This window comes from Macaca nemestrina, chromosome 18 (genome assembly GCF_043159975.1).
Source record: "Macaca nemestrina isolate mMacNem1 chromosome 18, mMacNem.hap1, whole genome shotgun sequence".
NCBI classification, from domain to species: domain Eukaryota; kingdom Metazoa; phylum Chordata; class Mammalia; order Primates; family Cercopithecidae; genus Macaca; species Macaca nemestrina.
Window position 1 is genome coordinate 66836033 of NC_092142.1, and position 24962 is coordinate 66860994.

Sequence of the window (24962 nt, forward strand, 5' to 3'; positions counted from 1 at the left end):
GGTTAAGAAGGTGGTGCCAACATTGCACCACTACACTCCAGCCTGGGTGAAAAGTGAGACCCTGTCTCAAAAGAAAAATAATAGATGATAAAAATAAGGCTGGGTGCAGTGGCTCACTCCTGTTATCCCAGAACTTTGGGAGGCTGAGGCAGGCTGATGGCTTGAGCCCAGGAGTTCAAGACCAGCCTAGGCAATGGCAGAACTCTGTCTGTACAAAAATTACAAAAAATTAGCTGGGCATGGTGATGAGCTCCTATGATCCCAGCTACTAGGAAGGCTGAGGTGGGAGGATCACCTCAGTCTGGGAGGTTGAAGCTGCAGTAAACTGTGATTGAGCCACTGCTCTCCAGCCTGGGTTACAGAGTGAGACCCTGTCTCAAAAATATATATATATTAAAAAATAAAAAAATAAAAGTAAGAAACTGTTTTAATCATGTTCTACGTGGGAGGTCACTTAAAATCTTTGATTTTTTTTTTTTTTTTTGAGATGGAGTCTCACTCTGTCGCTCAGGCTGGAGTGCAGTGGCACAATCTCAGCTCACTGCAACCTCCACCTCCCGGGTTCAAGCAATTCTCCTGCCTCCACCTCCCAAGTAGCTGGGATTACAGGTGTGTGCCACGACCCCCAGCTAATTTCTTATTTTTAGCAGAGGCAGGGTTTCACCATGTTGGCCAGGCTGGTCTCAAACTCCTGACCTTAGATGATCCGCCCGCCTCAGCCTCCCAAAGTGGGATTACAGGCGTGAGCCGCTGCACCCAGACAAAAACTTTGATCTTTAACACGATGAAGTAACAAAGGAGCCAAGGTTGGCAGCAGTCTTCCTCCCAGTACATGCCTGAGTCTGCTCAGCTAGGCCAATGGGAGCAAGGGCTACTGAGGCGTATCCCCACCTGGAGCAAACTCAGGTCAGTTGACTTTGATGGCAAACAGTTCAAATTCCATTAATGACAATCACTTGTCAATTAATTTTTGGAATGGAAATGCACACCATCCTGGCCCAAAGGCTACCTTTCAGGATCCTCCAACCAGTGGCATGGCTTGAGGCAGGCAGCTAGCAAACAAAGTCCTCCCCAGCCTCTCTGCTACCACCATGACTCTCAACACCAATTGGATCAGGAGAGCAGAACAAATGTTCTCTTCAACAGTGACTCACCAGGAAGTCTGTTCATGTTGACGCCTTGAGCCGAGAGTCCTATTCCCATGTAACTTCAAAAAAAAAAAAAAACACAAAATTTTTGGTTAGCAAACGCTCATGTTTCTCCCTTCTCAAATATTTCTTGGTAAAAGACAAAAAAATGAGAAAAGCAATGAATGTAGAGGCTCTTATACTAATGGTTCTTGGAGAAACCTGACATTTCGATTTGCTAATGGAAAGCATCTTACTGCCTCACCCAGCTAGAGAAACAGAAGGTTGTGTGTACGTGTCACTGTGAACCACTGGCTTCAGTTTCAGAGGACAGTGTCATGAATTCACGGTTTCCAGTTCTTTGGTGTTCTGGATGTAGCTAAGGCACAGAATCTATTCCTTTTTTTTTTTTTTTTTTTTTTTTTTTTTGAGACGGAGTCTTGCTCTGTCGCCCAGGCTGGAGTGCAGTGGCCGGATCTCAGCTCACTGCAAGCTCCGCCTCCCGGGTTCACGCCATTCTCCTGCCTCAGCCTCCCGAGTAGCTGGGACTACAGGCGTCCGCCACATCGCCCGGCTAGTTTTTTGTTATTTTTTAGTAGAGACGGGGTTTCACCATGTTAGCCAGGATGGTCTCGATCTCCTGACCTCGTGATCCACCCGTCTCGGCCTCCCAAAGTGCTGGGATTACAGGCTTGAGCCACCGCGCCCGGCCAGAATCTATTCCTAAGATGTGCCTGAAGTATCTCAATCCAAGGTAGTGCTTGACAGAGCAATGCACGGTCGTTCCACAGGGACAACCCAGTTTGCACCAAAGACCAGGACATGGAAAAAGTAAAGCCATGTTGGATCTACCTAGGATCATCAATCAAGACTGCTCACACAGAGCTTGTTCTCTGGGTCTCAAAATTAATTACCTTCCCGACATACATTCACATTGGCCTCCCAAACCACACAAAGCTGGGAGTAGTGATATATGAGGCCCCGAGAGATCCCCTAACTCCTCCCACTCTTTGAAGAGTGAGGGCTTATTCTCCTTGAACCCTGACTCAGCTGTGACCTCAGTGGAGTACGCAACCTGGGCTCCTGTGGGGCTGCTCCCTGTGTCATTGACACATGGAGGTGGAATGGCGCCCAAATGTGGGTGTCAGCTTCCTCTGGCTGCTCTCCCCTTAGACAGTCCACTCAGATTCTCAAGTTGAGGCAGGGGTTTGTACAGAGGCTCCCAGACCATCTACTAATAAACACCGTCTTACCTTTGGACTTGGGACTTTTAAGTTAACACTGGAACAAGTTAATACTCTGGGGGACTACTGGGAAGGCATGATTATATTTTGCAATGTAAGAAAAACATGAAATTTGGGGGCCCAGGGTAGAATGATATGGTTTCGATGTTTATCCTCTCCAAATTTCATGTAGACATGTAATCCCCAGGGCTGGAGGTGGGGCCTGGTGGTAGGTGTTAAGATCATGGGGATAGATCCCTCATGAATGTCTTGGGGCAGTCCTCACAGTAATGAACAAGTTCTCTATGTTCCTGCAAGTTCTGGTTGTTTAAAAGAGTATGGCACCTCTCTGCAACTTGTTCCCGTTTCTGCCATGTGACATGCTGGCTCCTAGTCACCATCCACTGTGATTGTAAGGTTCCTGAGGCCTTTGCCGGCACCATGCTTCCTGTAAAGCCTGTAGAATTGTGAGCCAATGAAACCTCTTTTCTTTATAAATTACCGTGTCTCAGGTATTTCTTTATAGTAACATTAAAAAGGCTTAATATACTGCCCCTGCCAGTCCTTTATTGGCAGTAAATGCCCTTTTGCCTTTCTCTGGGTTGCTGCACCACTATATTTGGGGGAGCAGCCTCTACTACCCAAAAAAAGGATCAGGCAGGGAGGGAAGGCTCTGACCTACTCACCTTCCTCTGAAACCAGCTATCCCAATCATGCTGGGCAGGAACCAGGAAAGGATACAACTCAATATATGGCCCTGATAACTTGGCCCACATGGCTTAGGGAAAAAGGTAGAGAAGGGAAAGGAGCAAAGCAAAAGGAACAGCACTTCAAAGAGGGAGTTTCATGGTTCAAAGGGAATTTGTCTTCTGCTTTGTTTTAAGCAGCATTTGAGACAGAGTTGGATCCTTAAAGGTCAAAGACATGAACCAATATATCCTGTAGTTGGACAGGACTGCTCAGTCATTCCCAGAAACACACAAACTGCCTGCCACCTCCTGCCAGAGGGGCTAGCTTCAAGGACCATCAGGAACAGAAGGTGTCTTAGCCTGCTGGCAGAATTCCCATTAGATTAAAACTTGAACATTTTTCCAGAAAAACTGTAGCCCAAATAATCAGCTTCCTGACTTTACATGGCAGAGGCTGCTAAAAGTCAGTCTCCGTTCCTTCAGTACCTCAGCTGAACAAGCAGCAAACGACCCCAGCTGCCCTGCAGTCAGCAGTCCAACAGGCACAAGTGCAACACAGCCAGGGCTTTCCTTGACTTAGACAACAGCCACTCACCATGCCCTGTTCAGAGGGGCCTGGGGCTACGCCCAACACCACATGTCATCTCATCCCTGGCACACAGGTTTCCTGACACTAGGTAAGGGTTTATGTTTGGAGCACATGTGCAAAGGGGGAGGTCAAAGGTCACTCAAGAAGAGTTATGCTCGGTCGCTGCAACTTGTTCCACAACATTCTATGGGAATGAGGAATCACTAAAGCACCTGTGCTCAAAACACAAATTGCTTAGTCCTCCCCATAGGAGAAGTCTCTCTATTCTCCAGCAGCTAGCCCTAAACACCTTCCTATAGACTCTGTTCCACAGGTAAGACGGTGTTTATTAGTGGATGGTCTGGAAGCCTCTGTACAAACCCCTGCTTCAAGTTGAGAATCTGAGTGGACTGTCTAAGGGGATAGCAGCCAGAGGAAGCTGACACCCACATTTGGGCGCCATTCCACCTCCACGTGTCAATGACACAGGGAGCAGCCCCACAGGAGCCCAGGTTGCATACTCCAATGAGGTCACAGCTGAGTCAGGGTTCAAGGAGAATAAGCCCCCACTCTTCAAATACTGGGTAACATTAAGTCTTTTCCAAAAGCATGGTGTTTTAAAGCTACCAAAAAATGCACTCTTCTATCTTCCAGAAACTTTTCATAAACTTGAAGACTATCATCCAACCAATCTGAGAGAAACAAAGCAGACTCTGTGAATATATTAAAATACACTGAATTGTACACTTTAAATGGTGACTTGTATAGCATGTTAAATTACATGTCAATAACACTCAAAAAAGTGGGAATAAAAGAAAACTACCTTAACACAACAAAGGTCATATATGAAAAGCCTGGCCAGGTGTAGTGGCTCACACCTGTAATCCCAGCACTGTGGGAAGCCGAGGCAGGTGGATCACTTGAGGTCAGGAGTTCGAGACCAAACTGGCCAAAATGGTGAAACACCGTCTCTACTAAAAATACAAAAATTAGCAGGGTGTGCTGGCACACGCCTGTAATCCCCCAGCTACCAGGGAGGCTGAGGCAGAAGAATCACTTGAACCCAGAAGGCAGAGGTTGCAGTGAGCCAAGATCAGGTCACTGCACTTCAGCCAGGGTGAGAAAGCGAGACTCTGTCTCAAAAAATAAATTTAAAAAAACCCACAGCTAACATCATACTCAATGGTGGAAGACTGAAAGCCTTTCATCTAAGATGCCTGCTTTCACTACTTCTATTCAAGACAGTATTGGGAGTTCTAGTGAAGCAATCAGACAAGAAAAAGGAATGAAAGACATCCAAATTGGAAAGTAAAACTATCTCTGTTCACAGATGACATGTTCCCATACGTAGAAAACCTTGCAGGGTGCGGTGGCTCATGCCTGTAGTCCTAGAACTATGGGAGGTCGAAGCAGGAGGATCGCTTGAGCCCAGGAGTTCGAGACCAGCCTGGGCAACATAGCGATATCCTGTCTATACAAAAAATTCGGTGCACATGGTGAAGTGCACCTGTAATCCCAGTTGCTTAGAAGACTGAGGTGGGAAGAGCACCTGAGCACAGGAGATCAAGACTGCAGTAAGCAAGACTGTGCCACTGCACTCCAGCCTGGGTGACAGAGTGAGACTCTGTCTCCAAAAAAAAAAAACAGGAAAGAAAAGAAAGGGAAACCCTAAAGATTGCACAAAACAAAAAACTTGCCAGGCGCAGTGGCTCACGCCTGTAATCCCAGCACTTTGGGAGGCCGAGGTGGGCAGATCACGAGGTCAGGAGATCGAGACCATCCTGGCTAACATGGTGAAACCCTGTCTCTACTAAAAATACAAAAAATTTGCCAGGCGTGGTGGCAGGCTCCCGTAGTCCCAGCTACTTGTGAGGCTGAGGCAGGAGAATGGCATGAACCCGGGAGGCGGAGCTTGCAGTGAGCTGAGATGGCGCCACTGCACTCCAGCCTGGGTGACAGAGTGAGACTCCATCTCAAAAAAAAAAAAAAAATTAGAATTGGCCAGGTGCAGGGCTAGGTGCGGTGGCTCATGCCTGTAATCCCAGCACTTTGGGAGGCTAAGACAGGCAGATCACCTGAGGTCAGGAGTTCAAGATCAGCCTGCCCAACATGGTGAAACCCCGTCTCTATTAAAAATACAAAAATTAGCCAGGCGTGGTGGCGCGTGCCTGTAATCCCAGCTACTCAGGAGGCCAAGGCAGGAGAATCACATGAACCTGGGGGCAGAAGTGGCAATGAGCAGAGATCAAGCCACTGTATTCCGCCTGGGTGACAGAGCAAGACCCTGCCTCAAAAAAAAAAAAAAAAAAAAGAAAGAAAAGAAAAAGAAAAAAAAAGAACTAATAAGTTACCCTATTTCTCACTTTTCAGTTGTGTTGCTACACACTAACGATGAACAATCAAAAAAAACTGAGAAACAATTCCATTTCCAATAGCATCAAAAGAATAAAATACTTAAGCTGGGTACGGTGGCTCACGCCTATAATCCTAGCACTTTGGGAGGCCAAGGCGGCTGGATCACGAGGTCAGAAGTTCAAGACCAGCCTGACCAACATGGTGAAACCCCATCTTTACTAAAAATACAAAAATTAGCCAGGTGTGGTGGCGCATGCCTATAATCCCAGCTACTCGGGAGGCTGAGGCAGAATTGCTGGAACCCGGGAGGTGGAAGTTGCAGTGAGCCAAGATCACAGCACTGCACTCTAGCCTGGGGGACAAGAGCGAAACTCCATCCCCCACCAAAAAAAAAGAATAAAATAATTAAAAGTAAACAAACTTAACCAAGGAGGCAAAAGACACTAAAAACTGTAAAATGTTGATGAAGGAAATTACAGACACAAATAAATGGAAAGACATCCTCTGTTCACTGATTATAAGACTCACTATTGTTAAGATGTCAATACTGGCCGGGCGCGGTGGCTCAAGCCTGTAATCCCAGCACTTTGGGAGGCCGAGACGGGAGGATCACGAGGTCAGGAGATAGAGACCATCCTGGCTAACCCGGTGAAACCCCGTCTCTCCTAAAAAAATACAAAAAATTAGCCGGGCGAGGTGGTGGGCGCCTGTAGTCCCAGCTATTCGGGAGGCTGAGGCAGGAGAATGGCGTAAACCCAGGGGGTGGAGCTTGCAGTGAGCTGAGATCCGGCCACTGCACTCCAGCCTGGGCGACAGAGCGAGACTCCATCTCAAAAAAAAAAAAAAAAAAAAAAAAAGAGATGTCAATACTACCCAAAGTGATACACAGATTCAAGACCATCCCTATCAAAATCCCAATGATGTTTTTCACAAAAATAGAAAAATCCATATGGAATCTCAAGGGACAGAAACAGTCAAAACAATCTTCAAAACGAACAAAGTTGGAGGGCTTACACTTTCTGATTTCAAAACTTACTACAAAGCTACAATAATCAAATCGGTGTAAGACTCGCATAAAGATAGACATACAGTCCAAGGAATAGAATAGAGATCCCAGAAAGAAACCCTCACAGGTACCGTCAGCTGATTTCAACAAGGATGCCAAGACCATTAGATGGGAAAATGACAGTTTTTTCAACAAATAATGCTGGGACATCTGGATAATCACAAACAAAAGAATAAAGTTTGGCCAGGTGTGGTGGCTCATGCCTGTAATCTCAGCACTTTGGGAGGCCAAGGTGGGCAGATCACCTGAGGTCGGAGTTCAAGACAAGCCTGACCTACATGGAGAAACCCCGTCTCTACTAAAAATACAAAATTAGCCGGGTATGGTGGCGCATGCCTGAAATCACAGCTACTTGGGAGGCTGAGGCAGGAGAATCACTTGAACCCAGGAGGTGGAGGTTGCAGTAAGCCGAGATCGTTCCACTGCACTCCAGCCCGGGCACCAAGAATGAAACTCTGTCTAAAACAAAAAAAGAAGAAGAAAGTTTTTTGCTTACATTATACCATATACAAAAATCAACTCAAAATGGATCAAAGACCTAATCATAAGAGCTAAAACTTCAACTCTCAGGAAAAGACATAGAAAGAAAGCTTCATGACATTGGATTTGGCAATAATTTCTTGGACAAAAGCACAGGCAATAAGAGAAAATATAGATAAACTTCATCAAACTTTAAAACTTTTAGCTAGGAACGGTGGTGTACACCTGTAGTTTCAGCAATGTGGGAGGCTGAGGCAGGAGGATTGCTTGAGCCCAGGAGTTTGGGACTAGTCCGGGCAACACAGCAAAACCTAGTCTCTAAAAAATGAGAGGGGCAAAGTCCTTGAGCAGATGTTTCCCTAAAGAAGGTGTACACGTGGCCAACAAGCACCTGAAAAGATGCTCACCATCACTATCATTACAGAAATGCAAATCAAAACTACAATAAGGCCGGACACAGTGGCTCATGCCTGTAATCCTAGCACTTTGGGAGACAAAGGCAGGTGGATTGCTTGAGCTCAGGAGTTCAAGACCAGTCTGGGCAACATGGCAAAACCCTATCTCTACGAAAGAAATATAAAAATCAGCTGGGCATGGTGGTACTTGTCTGTAGTCCCAGCTACTTGAGAGGCTGAGGTGGGAGCACAGCTTGAGGCCCACGAAGTCAAGGCTGCAATGCCTCATGCCATTGCACTCTAGCTTGGGTGACAAAGTGAGACACTGTGTCAAAAGAAAAATAAAATAAAAATAGTCTAGGCGCAGTGGCTCATGACTGTAATCCCAGCACTTTGGGAGGCCAAGGAGGGCTGATGGTTTGAGACCAGGAGTTCGAGACCAGCCTGGGCAAAATGGTGAAACCCTGTCTCCACCAAAAATACAAAAATTAGCCAGACATGGTGGTGCGCACCTGTAGTCCCACCTACTCAGGAGGCTGAGGTGGGAGGATGGCTTGAGCCTGGGGTGGGTGGAGGTGGCAGCAAGCCAAGATGGCACCACTGCACTCCAGCACGGGAGACAGAGCCAGACGTTCTCTCAAAGGAAAAAACAAAAACAAAAAACAGCGAGATACCACTTTGTACCCTTTGAGCTGCCAAGAATGAGACAAAAAAATAAGGAAAGGGCGTAACAAAAACCTCAAACTCGTTCTCCTGTACACATACTACAATATCTTTGCATCTATGGAACAGGAAGAATCCCCATAGGAGGCCACTGACACTACCTTTCCTCTATTGATCTCTGGAGGCACTTGAATATGGCTGAGTTATCAGGAGCTCTTGGGTCCTTGCCAACGTTGAATAATTCAGTAAAAACAGGTGTGATAAATTTCTTTTCATAGAGGTTCTTCCAGTCACTCATGTCATCAACAAAAATCCCCTGTACCCAGTATGGTGCTGGGGACACATGGATGGGAGCCTGGGCTCAATCCTTGCCCTTCAACAGTTCTAATGTCAAGTCGGGGCAAGCCAGAGACTCAAGGTGTGCTGACTCAAAGTCAGGAATTCCCTCAGGAAGTGAAGGCTGAGCCAAGGCCTGGTAAAGGAGATGAGAGGAGAAAGAGGATCATGGTCCGCGCAGAAACAGCAGAATGTGGGCCAGGCACACTGGCTCACGCCAGTAATCCCAGCACTTTGGGAGGCCGAGGCAGGTGGATCACGAGGTCAAGAGATCGAGACCATTCTGGCCAACATAGCGAAACCCCCATCTCTACTAAAAATACAAAATTTACCCGCGCGTGGTGGTGGGTGCCTGTAGTCCCAGCTACTCAAGAGGCTGAGGCAGGAGAATCACTTGAACCCGGGAGGCGGAGGTTGCAGTGAGCCGAGATTGCACCACTGCACTCCAGCCTGGAGGCAAAGCGAGACTCCGTCTCAAAAAACAAATAAATAAACAAAAAAACACAGCAGAATGTGAAAAGGCATAGAGGCAAGAAAGCAGCCACATGGTCAGGGAACTAAGAGAAGTTCTGTGTGACAGGGTTACAGTCTGGGCAGACCCAGCTGGATCAGGAAATGGGCTGTGCATGCACAGCCTGCATGCTAGCTTAAGAAATCTGAACTTCATGAGAGGTAAATGGCAAGCCACAGAAGGGGCTAAGCTGGGGATGGTGGCTTCAGCCTATAATCCTAGCTACTTGGGAGGCCAAGGCGGGAAGATCACTGGATGCCAGGAGTGCAAGACCAGCCTAGGCAACATAACAAGACCACCTATGTCTCTAAAAAAAAGAAAGGGCACAGCTAATCAAACAGCTGATATTTGAAAAATGGATCGAAGAACCAAAACTGGACACTTCCAGAGTCATTCCCATGGAAGATGACAAGGGCAGGACAGGAGCAGTGGAATGATGTGGAGACAGGCAAGTGCGCTCTAGAACACAGTGAATTTATTGGGTGGGGGAGGGGCTAGAGAAGCCCAAGACACTGCCCAGCACAACCAGGCACCAAGGTCAATTCTCTGAGACCCACTTGGAAATACTAGAGCCAAAGTGCTCAGCCAGAGTTAGCAGCAGCCATTCTCCAGCTGTGCTATCTAGCCCTGGCACTGATGCTATGTATTTGCTCCATGGAGCAAATACAGTTGACAATCCCAGACTCCAATCTCACCTCCACCACTGAGTTCACCACACGCCCACTGGCATGTCTCATGTGCTCTCAGAGCCTGCTTTATCAGCTATTACCATGAGGCTGGAGAGCCCCCAGTGCAGCCATTCAACAGGATCAGACAAATGAGCACCTGGGTGCAGTGCCGGGGGCTGAAGGTGGTTGACGGGATAACCCCACTTTGTCCATTCATTCATACACTGGAGGATCTTCCAGCATCAGGATCTGGTAAGGAAAGGAGGCCATTCTGGAAGGCCTGGATCTCAGGACATCTAAAACAAACGCCTGTTTACTTGAGATTACCAAGGAGAAAGGAGGTATTTGCTTCCTAGTTGGTAACGGGCCAGGCTATGCCAGGAACACTCACGGATACAGCCTGCCTGGGTCAGCCTGGGAGGGAGGGCGGCAACAAGGGCTCTTACACCCGGAGCAGGTGACTGGAATAGATAGAGCAACTTAGCTCCCAACACTTCTCTACTAGGGCCTCCTTTTCTAACTGCAGGATACATTTAAGGAGCTGGAGAGAGGGAATTATTTACGCTGTGACACAAGTGAAAGTAAGGTAAAGCCATCTGACTTACTCCTTTCTTCTATATGGCAGCAAAGTGGAGAAGAGACATCATGCCAGAGAGGTGAGACAGGAAGCAAGCACAGAGAGACAACAGACAAGCTCTTCGCGGCAGTGAGGCCACGAGTGGGCCTATAACTTCTCAGTTCCTACCCTTGCCTGCCAAAACCACAATGCTAGTTGGAGATACAAGAACAGCTACTCTGCCCCATCTAGCACAAGAGACAAGAGGGCAGCAAATAGGCGCTGCTTGGGCCAAGTGGAGTTGAGATCCACCAGAACATGAGATAGAGAAGCAACCGCACCTAGAAGCAAGCAGCAAAGGCCCACAGCTGTCCACACTCACGAGTCCACCCAGAAGCTCCCACCATCCACTACAGGTGGCAGGGGGTCCATGCTGCCACCCAAGCAAGGGGGTCCACCCAGCCCTGCCACCTGAGCAAGTCTGCTGAAACCCTGCAGTCATATGGAGAGCTGCAAATACAGTCCAGTCCTCTTGGATTCCTTTTTCTCGTTTTCCAGATTTTCTACAACTAACACAAATTACTTTTTACAATTTTTAAATTTTAATTTCTAATTTTTTTTATTTGAGACAGGGTCTCACTCTGTCTCCCAAGCTGGAGTGCAGTGGTGAGATCTTGCTCACTGCAACCTCTGCCTCCCAGGCTCAAGCCATCCTCCCACCTCAGCCCCCTGAATAGCTGGGACCACAGGTGAGTGCCACCACACCTGGGTAGTTTAGAGACGGGGATTTGCCCTGTTGCCTAGGCTAGTCTTGAACCCCTGAGCTCAAGCAAGCAGCCTGCCTCGGCCTCCCAAAATGCTTGGATAACAAGCGTGAGCTACCGCACCCAGCCAAATAGTTTATTTTATATTTTATTTTATTTATTATTTTTTTAGAGATGAAGTCTTGTTCTGTCACCCAGGCTGGAGTGCAGTGCCGCGATCTTGGCTCACTGCAACCTCTGCCTCCCAGGTTCAGGCAATTCTCTTGCCTCAGCTTCCCAACTAGCTGGGACTACAAGGTGTGCGCTACCACGTCCAGTTAATTTTTGTATTTTTTCAGTAGAGATGGGGTTTCACTATATGTTGGCCAGGCTGGTCTTAAACTGGTGACCTCATGTAATCTGCCCAGCTCGGCCTCCCAAAGTGCTGGGATTACAGGCATAAGCCACCATGCTGGGCCAAAAATCACTGTAAGAGCCATCTCTTAAAAACCACTTTTAAGAGCAATGGCTACAAACTGCAGAGTTTGTTGGCTCTCACTCATCAGACTCTCTCTGGATCACCCCAGGACAATATTTCAGTGATGGGGGACACATTAGGGAACGTGGTTTCCATGGTCAGCTCTTTGGTCCACCTAGCACCCCAAGTCTTGACAGAAGGGCAGAGGCTGCATCACAACAGTACAGCTTCAGAAACAGAAGAAACAGTCAAAATCCTTGCTGAGCAGAGGCACTGGGGCTCCGGCTCACATGGCACCTAGTGTGTCCCAAGCTGGGCACAGAGCACACACGCAGGAGACCCTGCTGCAGTGAGATGGACTTAGCACAGCTCCAACTGACTAGAGTTTCTTCTGCGACCCAGGCAGGCCTGGTGGTGGACAGAGGACAGAACCTTAGAAACCAGGGCCACCTGACTCTCACACCTTCCAGATACGTACAAGGCCACAGGAAGGAGACGACCCCTTTACTGTACTCTACCACCCTCTCCTGACAGCAAGTTTGAGACCCCTGCACAGAGAACCCTTTTGACAACAAGTCTGACTTCCCTTCCTGCCTCCTGAAGAGTTCTAAGGTGACAGGAACACTTCGCAGCAAGGCTCCAAACACAACACCCTTGACTCTGAAAGACTGACCTCAGACACTCCAGCCTAATTCAGGACTATGGGTCTTAGATTTCAACCCACATATCAGGTTCCTTATTAGAAGAGGAAAGGTTAAACCAAAGGCTCTTAAGTTCCTTCCCAGCTCTGACCTAGAGACTTCAGTTCTTCACAGAAAAATGTCTGTGCACATTGTAAATGTGCAGTGCCCAGATGCAAACCCAAGATGAGGAAGACCCTGGAACAGCAATCAAAAAGTCACTAAGAAGACATCAGGCTGGGTGTGGTGGCTCACACCTGTAATTCCAGCACTTTGGGAGGGCGAGGCGGGTGGATCACAAGGTCAGGAGTTCAAGACCAGCCTAGCCAAGATGGTAAAACCCCATCTCTACTAAAAATACAAAAAAAATTAGCCAGGCGTGCTGGCAGGCGCCTGTAATCCCAGCTACTCGGGAGACTGAGGCAGAGAATTGTGTGAACCCAGGAGGCGGAGGTTGCAGTGAGCTGAGATTGCGCCACTGCACTCCAGCCTGGGTGACAGAGAAAGACTCTGTCTCAAAAAAAAAAAAAAAAGATATCAAAGGAAAAGAAAGTTACAGAGCAATATAGATGAATATAGATCCAAAAATCCTGAACAGAATAGTAGCAGACCAAATCCAACAGTATATTCAAAGGATTAGATACCACAACCAAATGGGATTTATCCCAGACAGGCAAGGGTGATTCAACATAAGAAAATCAGGCCGAGGCCGGGTGAGGTGGCTCACACTTGTAATCCCAGTATTTTGGGAGCCCAAGGTGGGTGGATCACTTGAGGTCAGAAGTTTGAAACCAGCCTGACCAACATGGTGAAATCCCATCTCTACTAAAACTACAAATTAGGCCGGGCACAGTGGCTCACGCCTGTAATCCCAGCACTTTGGGAGGCCAAGGCAAGAGGATCACCTGAGGTCGGGAGTTTGAGACCAACCTGACCAACATGGAGAAACCCTGTCTCTGCTAAAAACACAAAATTAGCCGGGTGTGGTGGCCCATGCCTGTAATCCCAGCTACTTGGGAGGCTGAGGCAGGAGAATTGCTTGAACCTGGGAGGTGGAGGCTGCAGTGAGCTGAGATCGAGCCATTGCACTCCAGCCTGGGCCACAAGAGTGAAACTCCATCTCAAAAAAAAAAAAAAAAAAAATTAGCCAGGCATGGTGGTATATGCCTGTAATCCCAGCTACTTGGGAGGCTGAGGCAGAAGAATCACTTGAACCCAGGAGGCAGAGGTTGCAGTGAGCTACGATTGCGCCATTGCACTCCAGCCTGGATGACAAGAGCGAAACTCCGTCTCAAAAAAAAAAACAAAAGAAAAGAAAAGAAAATGATCTAAATATAAGAGGTAAGGCCCTGGGCCAAAAATCTGACACTGACCCAGTGGCACTAAAAAAAAAAAAAAAAAAATAGCCCGGGCGCATTGGCTCACGCCTGTAATCCCAGCACTTTGGGAGGCAGAGGCAGGCGGATTACGAGGTCAGGAGATTGAGACTATCCTGGTTAACACAGTGAAACCCCATCTTAACTAAAAATACAAAAAATCAGCCAGCATGTTGGCGGGCACCTGTAGTCCCAGCTACTCAGGAGGCTGAGGCAGGAGAATGGTGTGAACCCGGCAGGCAGAGCTTGCAGTCAGCAGAGATCGCGCCACTGCACTCCAGCCTGGGCAACAGAGCGAGACTCGTCTCATAAATAAATAAATAAATAAATAAAGGCTGGGCACAGTGGCTCACACCTGTAATCCCAGCACTTCTGGAGGCCGAGGCGGGCAGACAACCTGAGGTCAGAAGTCTGAGACCAACCTAGCCAACATGGTGAAACCCTATCTCTACTAAAAATACAAAAAAAGTAGCCAGGCGCGGTGGCAAGTGCCTGTAATCCCAGATACTCGGGAGGTTGAGGCAGGAGAATCACTGGAACCCGGGAGGCAGAAGTTGCAGTGAGCCGAGATCGTGCCACTGCATTCCATCCTGGGTGACAGAGTGAGACTCAGTCTCAAAAATAAATAAATAAATAAATAAGTAAGTAAGTAAGTAAGTAAATGAATAAGGAAAGAGCTAAAACCATAAAATTCTTAGAAGAAAGCGTAAGGGTAAATATTCATGACCTCAGATTTCAACGGGGCTCATGCCTATAATCCCAGCACTTTGAGAGGCTGACGCAGGCAGATCACTTGAGGTCAGGTATTCAAGACCAGCCTGATCGACGTGGCAAAACCCTGTCTCAACAAAAAATACAAAAATTAGCCGGGTGTGGTGGTCCATGCCTGTAATCCCAACTACTCAGGGGGCTGAGGCAGGAGAATCGCTTGAACCCGGGAGGCGGAGGTTGCACTGAACTGAGATCATGCCACTGCACTCCTGCCTCGGAAACAGAGTGAGACTCCATCTCAAAAAAAAAAAAACAAAGACATCATCAAGAGGCCAGGCATGGTAGTTCACACCTGTAATACCAGTGCTTTGGGAGGCTGTGGAGGTGGGAGGACTGCTTGACTCCAGGAGTTCAAAACCAGCCTAGGCAACATGGCAAGACCCCATCTCTACAAAAAATTTAAAAATTAGCCAATCATGGTGGCATGTACCTGTAGTCCCAGCTACTTGGGATGCTGAGGTGGAATGATCACTTGAGCACAGGAGGTTAAGTCTGCAGTTAGCCAAGATTGCACCACTGCACTCCAGCCTGTGCAACAGAGCAAAAACTTACCTCAAAAAAAAAAAAAAAGAAGAATCAAGACAGTGAAAAGACAACCTATGGAATAGGAAAAAGTATTTGGAAATCATAGATCTGATAAGGGTTTAATATCAAAAATAAAGAAAGAATTCCTATAACTCAACAACAAAAAGACAAACAACCCAAATAGGCAAAGGACTTGAACAGACATTTCTCCAAAGAAGATATACAGATAGCCACATACAATAAGTACATTACAAGATCCTCAACATCACTAGTCATTAGGAAATGTAAATCAAAACCACAAGGAGTTACCACTTCATACCTAGAATAGCTATAATTTAAAAGTTCCACGCCAAGTGCAGTGGCTCACGCCTGAAATTCCAGTACTTTGGGAGGCCGAGGCAGGCAGATCAATTAAGGTCAGGAGTTCGAGGATGGCCTGGCCAACGTGATGAAACCCGTCTCCACTAAAAATACAAAAATCAGCCAGGCAAAGTGGTACACACCTGTAATTTCAGCTACTCAGGAGGCTGAGATATGAGAATCACTTGAACCAGGGAGGTGGTGGTTGAAGTGAGCCCAGATCGAGCCACTGCACTCCAGCCTGGGGGACAGAGCTAGACTCCATCTCAAAAAAAAAAAAAGAATACATAGGCCAGGCATGGTGGCTCACACCTGTAATTCCAGCACTTTGGGAGACCAAGGCAGGCAGCTCACTTGAGGTCAGGAGTTCGAGAGCAGCCTGGCCAACATGGTGAAACCCTGTCTCTACTAAAAATACAAAAATTAGCCAGGCGTGGTGGCACATGCCTGTGATCCCAGCTACTTGGGAGGCTGAGGTGGGAGAATCGCTTGAACCCAGGAGACAGAAGTTCCAATGAGCTGAGATAGTGCCAGTGCCATCTAGCCTGGGTGACAGAGTGAGACTCCATATTCAATCAATCAATAAAAGTTCCAGCTACTTGAGAGGCTGAAGCAAGAGGATTGCTTGAGCTCAGGAGTTCAAGACCAGACTACGCAAGACAGCAAGGCTTTAAAAAATAAAATAAATGTTGGCAAGGATGTAGAGAAATTGGAGCCTTCACACACTGCTGGTGGGGATGTAAAATGGTGCAGCCACTATGGAAAAGTTCGGTGGTTCCCCAAAAAAGTTAAACAAAAATTATCATATGACCAGGAATACCATTCTCAGGTGAACACCCAAAAGAACTAAAAATAGGAACTCAAACACTATGTACACCAATGTTCACTGCAGCATTGTTCACAATAACCAAAAGGTAGAAGCAACCTAAGCATCCATCAATAGATGAAGGGAAAACAAAACGTGATGTATATGTAAGTACAACAAAATATTATTCAGCCATAAAAAGGAATGAAGTTCTAGGCTGGGTATGGTGGCACATGCCTGTAATCCCAGCACGTTGGGAGGCTGAGGCAAGAGGATCACTTGAGGCCAGGTATCAAGGACCAGCCTGGGTAACATAGCAAGATTCCGTCTCCACAAAAAATATATATATATATATTTTTTGAGATGGAGTCTCGCCCTGTCACCAGGTTGGAGTGCAGTAGTGCGATCTTGGCTCACTGTAACCTCCACTTCCCGGGTTCAAGCAATTCTCCTGCTTCAGCCTCCCAAGTAGCTGGGACTACAGGCGTATGCCACCACACTCAGCTAATTTTTGTATTTTTAGTAGAGGTGGAGTTTCACCATGTTGTCCAGGGTGGTCTCGATCTCTTTTTTTTTTTTTTTTTTTTTTTTTTTTTTGAGACGGAGTCTCGCTCTGTCGCCCAGGCTGGAGTGCAGTGGCCGGATCTCAGCTCACTGCAAGCTCCGCCTCCCGGGTTTACGCCATTCTCCTGCCTCAGCCTCCCGAGTAGCTGGGACTACAGGCGCCCGCCACCGCGCCCGGCTAGTTTTTTGTATTTTTTAGTAGAGACGGGGTTTCATCGTGTTAGCCAGGATGGTCTCGATCTCCTGACCTCGTGATCCGCCCGTCTCGGCCTCCCAAAGTGCTGGGATTATAGGTGTGAGCCACCTCGCCTGGCCTCTACAATTTTTTTCTGAGACAGAGTCTCACTCTGTTGCCCAGGCTGGAGCACAATGGTGCAATCTCGGCTCACTACAACCTCCATCTCCCGGGTTCAAGCAATTCTTCTGCCTCAGCCTCCCAAGTAGCTGGGATTACAGGCACACACCACTACATTGGGCTAATTTTTGCATTTTCAGTAGAGACGGGTGTTTCACCATGCTGGTCAGGCTGGTCTCAAAGTCCTGACCTTGTGAGCCCCCTGCCTTGGCCTCCCAAAGTGCTGGGATTACAGGCATGAGCCACCACGCCCAGCCCAAATTTTTTTTTTTTTTTTTTGGAGACGGAGTCTCGCTCTGTCGCCCAAGCTGGAATTCAATGGCGCTATCTCGACTCACTGCAAGCTCTGCCTCCTGGGTTCACGCCATTCTCCTGCCTCACCCTCCCGAGTAGCTAGGATCACAGGCACCCGCCACCATGCCCAGCTAATTTTTTTTTTTTTTTTTAGTAAAGACGGTGTTTCACCATATTAACCAGGATGGTCTTGATCTCTTGACCTCGTGATCTGCCTGCCTTGGCCTCCCAAAGTGCTGGGATTACAGGCATGAAACACTGCACCGGCCCCAAAAATGTTTTTTAAATTAGCTAGGGAGGCCAGGCACAGTGGCTCACACTTATAATTACAGCACTCTGGGAGGCCGACGCAGGCAGATCACTTGAGGTCAGGAGTTTGAGACCAGCCTGGCCAACATGGTAAAACTCCATCTCTACTCAAAATACAAAAATTAGCCAGGTGTGGTGGCACACACCTGTAGTCCCAGCTACTTGGGAGGCTGAGGCAGGGGAATAGCTTGAACCTGGGAGGTGGGGGTTGCAGTGAGCCAAGATAGCACCACTGTACTCCAGCCTGGGCAACAGAGTGAGACTCCGTCTCAAAGGAGAAAAAAAAAAATTATCCAGGTAGTCTGGGCACAGTGGCTCACGCCTATAATCCCAGCACTTTGGGAGGCCAAAGTGGGCAGATCACTTGAGGTCAAGAATTCAAGACCAGCCTGGCCAACATGGTGAACCACTATCTCTACTAAAAATACAAAAATTAGCCAGGTGTGGTGGTGCATGCCTGTAGTCTCAGCTAATTGGGAAGCTGAGGCAGGGGAATAGCTTGAACCCGGGAGGTGGGGGTTGCAGTGAGCCAAGATTGCACCACTAGGCCGGGCGCGGTGGCTCAAGCCTGTAATCCCAGCACTTTGGGAGGCCGAGACGAGCGGATCACGAGGTCAGGAGATCGAGACCATCCTGGCTAATATGGTGAAACCCCGTCTCTACTAAAAAAAATACAAAAAAATAGCCGGGCGAGGTGGTGGGCGCCTGTAGTCCCAGCTACTCGGGAGGCTGAGGCAGGAGAATGGCGTAAACCCGGGAGGCGGAGCTTGCAGTGAGCTGAGATCCGGCCACTGCACTCCAGCCTGGGCGACAAAGCAAGACTCCTTCTCAAAAAAAAAAAAAAAAGATTGCACCACTGTACTCCAGCCTGGGCAACAGAGTGAGACTCTGTCTCAAAGGAGAAAAAAAAAAAAAATTATCCAGGCAGTCTGGGCACAGTGGCTCACGCCTATAATCCCAGCACTTTGGGAGGCCAAAGTGGGCAGATCACTTGAGGTCAAGAATTCAAGACCAGCCTGGCCAACATGGTGAACCACTATCTCTACTAAAAATACAAAAATTAGCCAGGTGTGGTGGTGCATGCCTGTAGTCTCAGCTAATTGGGAAGCTGAGGCAGGGGAATAGCTTGAACCTGGGAGGTGGGGGTTGCAGTGAGCCAAGATTGCACCATTAGGCCGGGCGCGGTGGCTCAAGCCTGTAATCCCAGCACTTTGGGAGGCCGAGACGGGCGGATCACGAGGTCAGGAGATCGAGACCATCCTGGCTAATATGGTGAAACCCCGTCTCTACTAAAAAAAATACAAAAAAATAGCCGGGCGAGGTGGTGGGCGCCTGTAGTCCCAGCTACTCGGGAGGCTGAGGCAGGAGAATGGCGTAAACCCGGGAGGCGGAGCTTGCAGTGAGCTGAGATCCGGCCACTGCACTCCAGCCTGGGCGACAAAGCAAGACTCCTTCTCAAAAAAAAAAAAAAAAAGATTGCACCACTGTACTCCAGCCTGGGCAACAGAGTGAGACTCTGTCTCAAAGGAGAAAAAAAAAAAAAATTATCCAGGCAGTCTGGGCACAGTGGCTCACGCCTATAATCCCAGCACTTTGGGAGGCCAAAGTGGGCAGATCACTTGAGGTAAAGAATTCAAGACCAGCCTGGCCAACATGGTGAACCACTATCTCTACTAAAAATACAAAAATTAGCCAGGTGTGGTGGTGCATGCCTGTAGTCTCAGCTAATTGGGAAGCTGAGGCAGGGGAATAGCTTGAACCTGGGAGGTGGGGGTTGCAGTGAGCCAAGATTGCACCACTGTACTCCAGCCTGGGCAACAGAGTGAGACTCCGTCTCAAAGGAGAAAAAAAAAAAAAATTATCCAGGCAGTCTGGGCACAGTGGCTCACGCCTATAATCCCAGCACTTTGGGAGGCCAAAGTGGGCAGATCACTTGAGGTCAAGAATTCAAGACCAGCCTGGCCAACATGGTGAACCACTATCTCTACTAAAAATACAAAAATTAGCCAGGTGTGGTGGTGCATGCCTATAGTCTCAGCTAATTGGGAAGCTGAGGCAGGGGAATAGCTTGAACCTGGAAGGCAGAGATTGCAGTGAGCCAAGATCGCGCCACTGCACTCCAGCCTGGGCACCAGAATAAGACTCCATCTCAAAAAAAAAAAAAAAAAAGTAACCCAGGCATGTTGACATATGCCTGCAGTCCCAGCTACTCAGGAGGCTGAGGCTAGAGAATTTCTTGAGCCTAAGAGCTCAAGGATACAGTGAACCATGATTGTGCCACTGCACTCCAGCCGGGGCAACAGAACAAGACCATATCTCTCCTTTTTTTTTGAGACGGAGTCTCACTCTGTTGCCTAGGCTGGAGTCAATGGCACGATCTCAGCTCACTGCAACCTCCACCTCCTGGATTCAAGTGATTCTCCTGCCTCAGCCTCCCGAGTAGCTGGGATTACAGGCACATGCTACCACACCTGGCTAATTTTTTGTATTTTTAGTACAGATGGGGTTTCACCATATTGGTCAGGATGGTCTCAAACTCATGACCTCAGGTGATCCACCTGCCTCGGTCTCCCAAAGTGCTGGGATTACAGGAGTGAGCCACCATGCCTGGCCAACCATATCTCTTAAAAATAACCAACTAGGCCAGACATGGTGGCTCAAGCCTGTAATCCTAGCACTTTGGGAGGACGAGACGGGCGGATCACGAGGTCAGGAGATGGAGCCCATCCTGGCTAACATGGTGAAACCCCGTCTCTACTAAAAAATACAAAAAACTAGCCGGGCGAGTTGGCAGGCGCCTGTAGTCCCAGCTACTCAGGAGGCTGAGGCAGGAGAATGGCGTAAACCCTCAGGAGGCGGAGCTTGCAGTGAGCTGAGATCCGGCCACTGCACTCCAGCCTGGGCAACAGAGCGAGAATCCCTCTCAAACATAAAAATAAAATAAAAATAACTAACTAACTAAATAAATAAATAAGAAGAAATGGGCCAGGTGCAGTGGCTGTAATCCCAGCTACTCGGGAGGCTGAGGCAGCAGAATCACTGAACCCAGGAGGTGGAGGTTGCAGTGAGCCGAGATCGCACCACTGCACTCCAGCCTGGGTGTCAGAATGAGACTCCGTCTCAAAAAAAAAAAGAAGAAATGAAGTTATGAAACATGCCACAACACAGATAAACCTTGAAAACATAATGCTACGTGAAATGGATCAGACACAAAAGGACCAATATTGTAGGATTCCCCTTACGTGAACAATCAAGAATAAGCAAATTCATAGAAACAGAAAGTAGATCAGAAGTTAACAGGGACTAGGAGGAGGGAGAAATGGAGAGTTACTGCTTAATGGGTACAGAGTTTCTGTTTGGGGTGATGGAAAAGTTCTAGAAATAGACAGTGATGTGGTGATGGTTGCACAACATTGTGGATGCAATTAATACCACTGAATTATACACTGAAAATTGATAAAATGGCATATTTTAAGTTACATATATTTTACCACACACATACACACACAAATACACACACACACACAGACACCAAGAACACCCCTATGGCCCTGCAAACCAGCATGGACCGCATCTGGCTTTTCCCGATATGACAAGGGAGGCCCTGGCACAGAGCACAATGGACAGCATAAGAGTATTCTGGCCTCACATTGGGGCAAGAAGTCCCACACTTAGCCCACAGCAAATAACAAGAGTGAAGAAAGACCCAACTGTTTTTACTTTTACCAATTTTTTATTTTTTTTATTTTTTGAGATGGAGTCTCACTCTGTTGCCCAGGCTGGAGTGCAGTGGCATAGTCTCGGCTCACTGCAACCTCTGCCTCCCAGATTCAAGCAATTCTCCTGCCTCAGCCTCCCGAGTTGCTGGGATTACAGGCACTCGCCACCACGCCTGGCTAATTTTTGTATTTTTAATAGAGACGGAGTCTCATCATGTTGATCAGGCTGGTCTCGAACTCTTGACCTCATGATCCACCCACCTCAGCCTCCCAAAGTGCTGTGATTACGGGCATGAGCCACAGAGCCTGGCCAGTTTTACCAATTTCTTTCTTTTTTTTTTGAGACGGAGTCTCACTCTGTCGCCCAGGCTGGAGTGCAGTGGCATGATCTTGGCTCACTGCAACCTCTCTGTCTCCTGGGTTCAAGTGATTCTCCTGCCTCAGCCTCCCAAGTAGCTGGGACTGTAGGCACGTACCACCATGCCTGGCTACTTTTTTTGTATTTTTATTAGAGACAGGGTTTCACTGTGTTAGCCAGGCTGGTCTTAATCTCCTGACCTTGTGATCTACCCACTTTGGCCTCCCAGAGTGCTGGGATTACAGGCGTGAGCCACTACGCCCGGCCCAGTTTTACCCATTTATTTTTAGAGAGAAGGTATATTTCACAGGCTGGGAAGCCTATGGGCACTTTTAAGAACTGCTGCATAGGATATGGGAGCCAATGGGGCTTGAACATTCTTAATTTAAGCCCCATCAGCAGGATGTCCCCACACCCACAGGGCTCTGGCAGGAAGTGATGAAGAGGAGAGAATAGACAAGGTCTTCAGCCTCAGGGCTAAGATGGCTGTTGGAGACTGCAGGAAGGTACCAGCTCTGCCGCCCACCCTCAGGTGAAAGGGCTAGTCACCACTACCCCCAACCCTAGACCTCCCAGGGGCTCCTGGAATCTCACCTGACAGTTTCATCTTGACATCTAATACCTTAGCCACAGCTCAGCAGGCTGGCAATCTTGTTGCTATCAGAACCTGCCCCAGAAAAGAAATCAACAGCCTCTACAACAAAGGGGAACTCTGGGACCTCAGTTACAAAATGATCCTTGGAAGATGGTTCAGGAAAAACACCAACTGATATTTAGGTCTGAAATGAGGGCTAATATTCAGTGTTAGGAATTTTATTTCATAGTCTAATGGGCCCACTTAAGGCCATAGTCAATGCCAGGTGTGCTGGCTCACACCTGTAATACCAGCCTTTGATAGGCCAAGGCAGGAGGACTGCTAGTGCCCAAGAGTTTGAGGCTGCAGTGAGTTATGATCACACCACTGCACTCCAGCCTAGGTGACAGAGCAAGCAAGACCTTGCCTCCAAAAGTAAATAAATAGACGGGCATGGTGGCTCACGCCTGTAATTCCAGCACTTTGGGAGGCCGAGACAGGCAGATCACGAGGTCAGGAGTTTGAGACCAGCCTGACCAACATGGTGAAACCCTACCTCTACTAAAAATACAAAAATTAGCCAGGCATGGTGGTGCGCACCTGTAATCCCAGCTACTCAGGCAGGAGAACTGCTTGAACCCGGGAGGCAGAGGTCGCAGTGAACCAAGATCGCACCACTGTACTCCAGCCTAGGCGACAGATTGAGACTCCGTCTCAAAAAAAAAAAAAGAAGCCGGGTGCGGTGGCTCACACCTGTAATCCCAGCACTTTGTGAAGCCAAGGTGGGCAGATCATGCGGTCAAGAGATCGAACCATCCTGGCCGAAATGGTGAAACCCCGTCTCTACTAAAAATACAAAAATTAGCTGGGCATGATGGCGCACGCCTGTAGTCCGAGCTACTAGGGAGGCTGAGGCAGGAGAATCACTTGAACCCAGGAGGTGGAGGTTGCAGTAAGCCGAGATCACGCCACTGCACTCCAGGCTAGGCAACAGAGTGAGACTCCGTCTCAAAAAAAAAAAAGTAAATAAATAAAGCAAGCTACAGTCCATCATGACACTGGCTGCTACATATAAGCTACTCCTCCAGCAAGCATCCATAAGCGCCTCTTCCCCAGGAAGCCATGCAGTCACCCACTGAGCCCAATTCTGTGTAGGCTTCCCACTAAGAGGAAGGGCATTACAGTGATGAGTGGCCTGGGCCCCAGCACTATCCACAACAAATATAGGCCAGACCAGGCACAGTGGCTCACGCCTGTAATCCCAGCACTTTGGGAGGCTGAGGCAGGAGGACCACAAGGTCAAGAAATCAAAAGTGGGCCGGGCGCGGAGGCTCACACCTGTAATTCCAGCACTTTGAGAGGCTGAGGCAGGAGGATCACAAGGTCAGGAGATCGAGACCACCCTGGCTAACACAGTGAAACCTGTCTCTACTAAAAAACTACAAAAAAAAAAAATTAGCCAGGCGCAGTGGCGGGCACCTGTAGTCCTAGCTACTCGGGAGGCTGAGGCAGGAGAATGGCATGAACCCAGGAGGCAGAGCTTGCAGTGAGCCAAGATCCCGAGACTGCACTCCAGCCTGGGTGACAAAGTGAGACTCCGTCTCAAAAAAAAAAAAAAGAAATCAAAACAATCCTGGCCAATATGGTGAAGCCCCATAAAATACAAAAATACAAAAATTACCTGGCATGGTGGTGCGTGCCTATAGTCCCAGCTACTCAGGAGGCTGAGGCAGGAGAATCGCTTAAAACTGGGAGTCAGAGGTTGCAGTGAGCTGAGATCACACCACTGCGCTCCAGCCTGGCAACGGAGGGAGACTCCGTCTCAAAAAAAAAAAAAAAAAAGAATAGGCCAGAAAGCACAGAGGCCTCAAGTTAGGGTGCTCATATGGAGAAAAGCGGTTCTGTGTATGGGTCAGGAGACCCTCCTGTGCCCAATGTCACCAGCACTATCAAAGCACACAGAGACAAAAGGGGCAGAACAGCCCCTATCGGTGGCCCTAGGCAGGTTACACACCCTTGGTTCTGAGCTCCTTCTCTAACGTACTAACAGAGTCTCAAGTACCAAACTTTGACTTTCTAGAGCCTGCCACATTCAAAAACCCAAATGCACTGCCCTTAACCAGAGGGTGTAGCCACTAATGCCCCACAGCCGGTAGGCTCTGGGCCCTAACCTCCACCTCTATGGCCCCGTGTAATTACAGAGCTGAAGTACACAAGCATAGCAGTGTGTGAACACCACAAATGTCCTTAGGTACTCAGACACTACCCTTAACTTTAGTTACAGGTGTTCATCCAGACACTGGCCTTGATTTGGCTGGTTTGTAATTTTTTTTTTTTTTAGATGGAGTTTTCCTTGTTTCCCTGGCTGGAGTGCAATGGCGCAACCATAGCTCATTGCAACCTCCACCTCCCAG

The 24962-nt window shown here is 48.1% G+C and overlaps 1 protein-coding gene across 1 annotated transcript in view; it reads right to left on the minus strand.

Moving 5' to 3' along the window:
- Positions 1-24962, minus strand: part of LOC105491408 (RAN binding protein 10) — an 86850-nt gene that overhangs the window by 48262 nt on the left and 13626 nt on the right. Inside the window, exon 3 of the mRNA XM_011757787.3 lies at positions 1155-1207. Coding sequence (XP_011756089.1) covers positions 1155-1207 — 53 coding nt within the window. The remainder of the gene's footprint in view (positions 1-1154; positions 1208-24962) is intronic.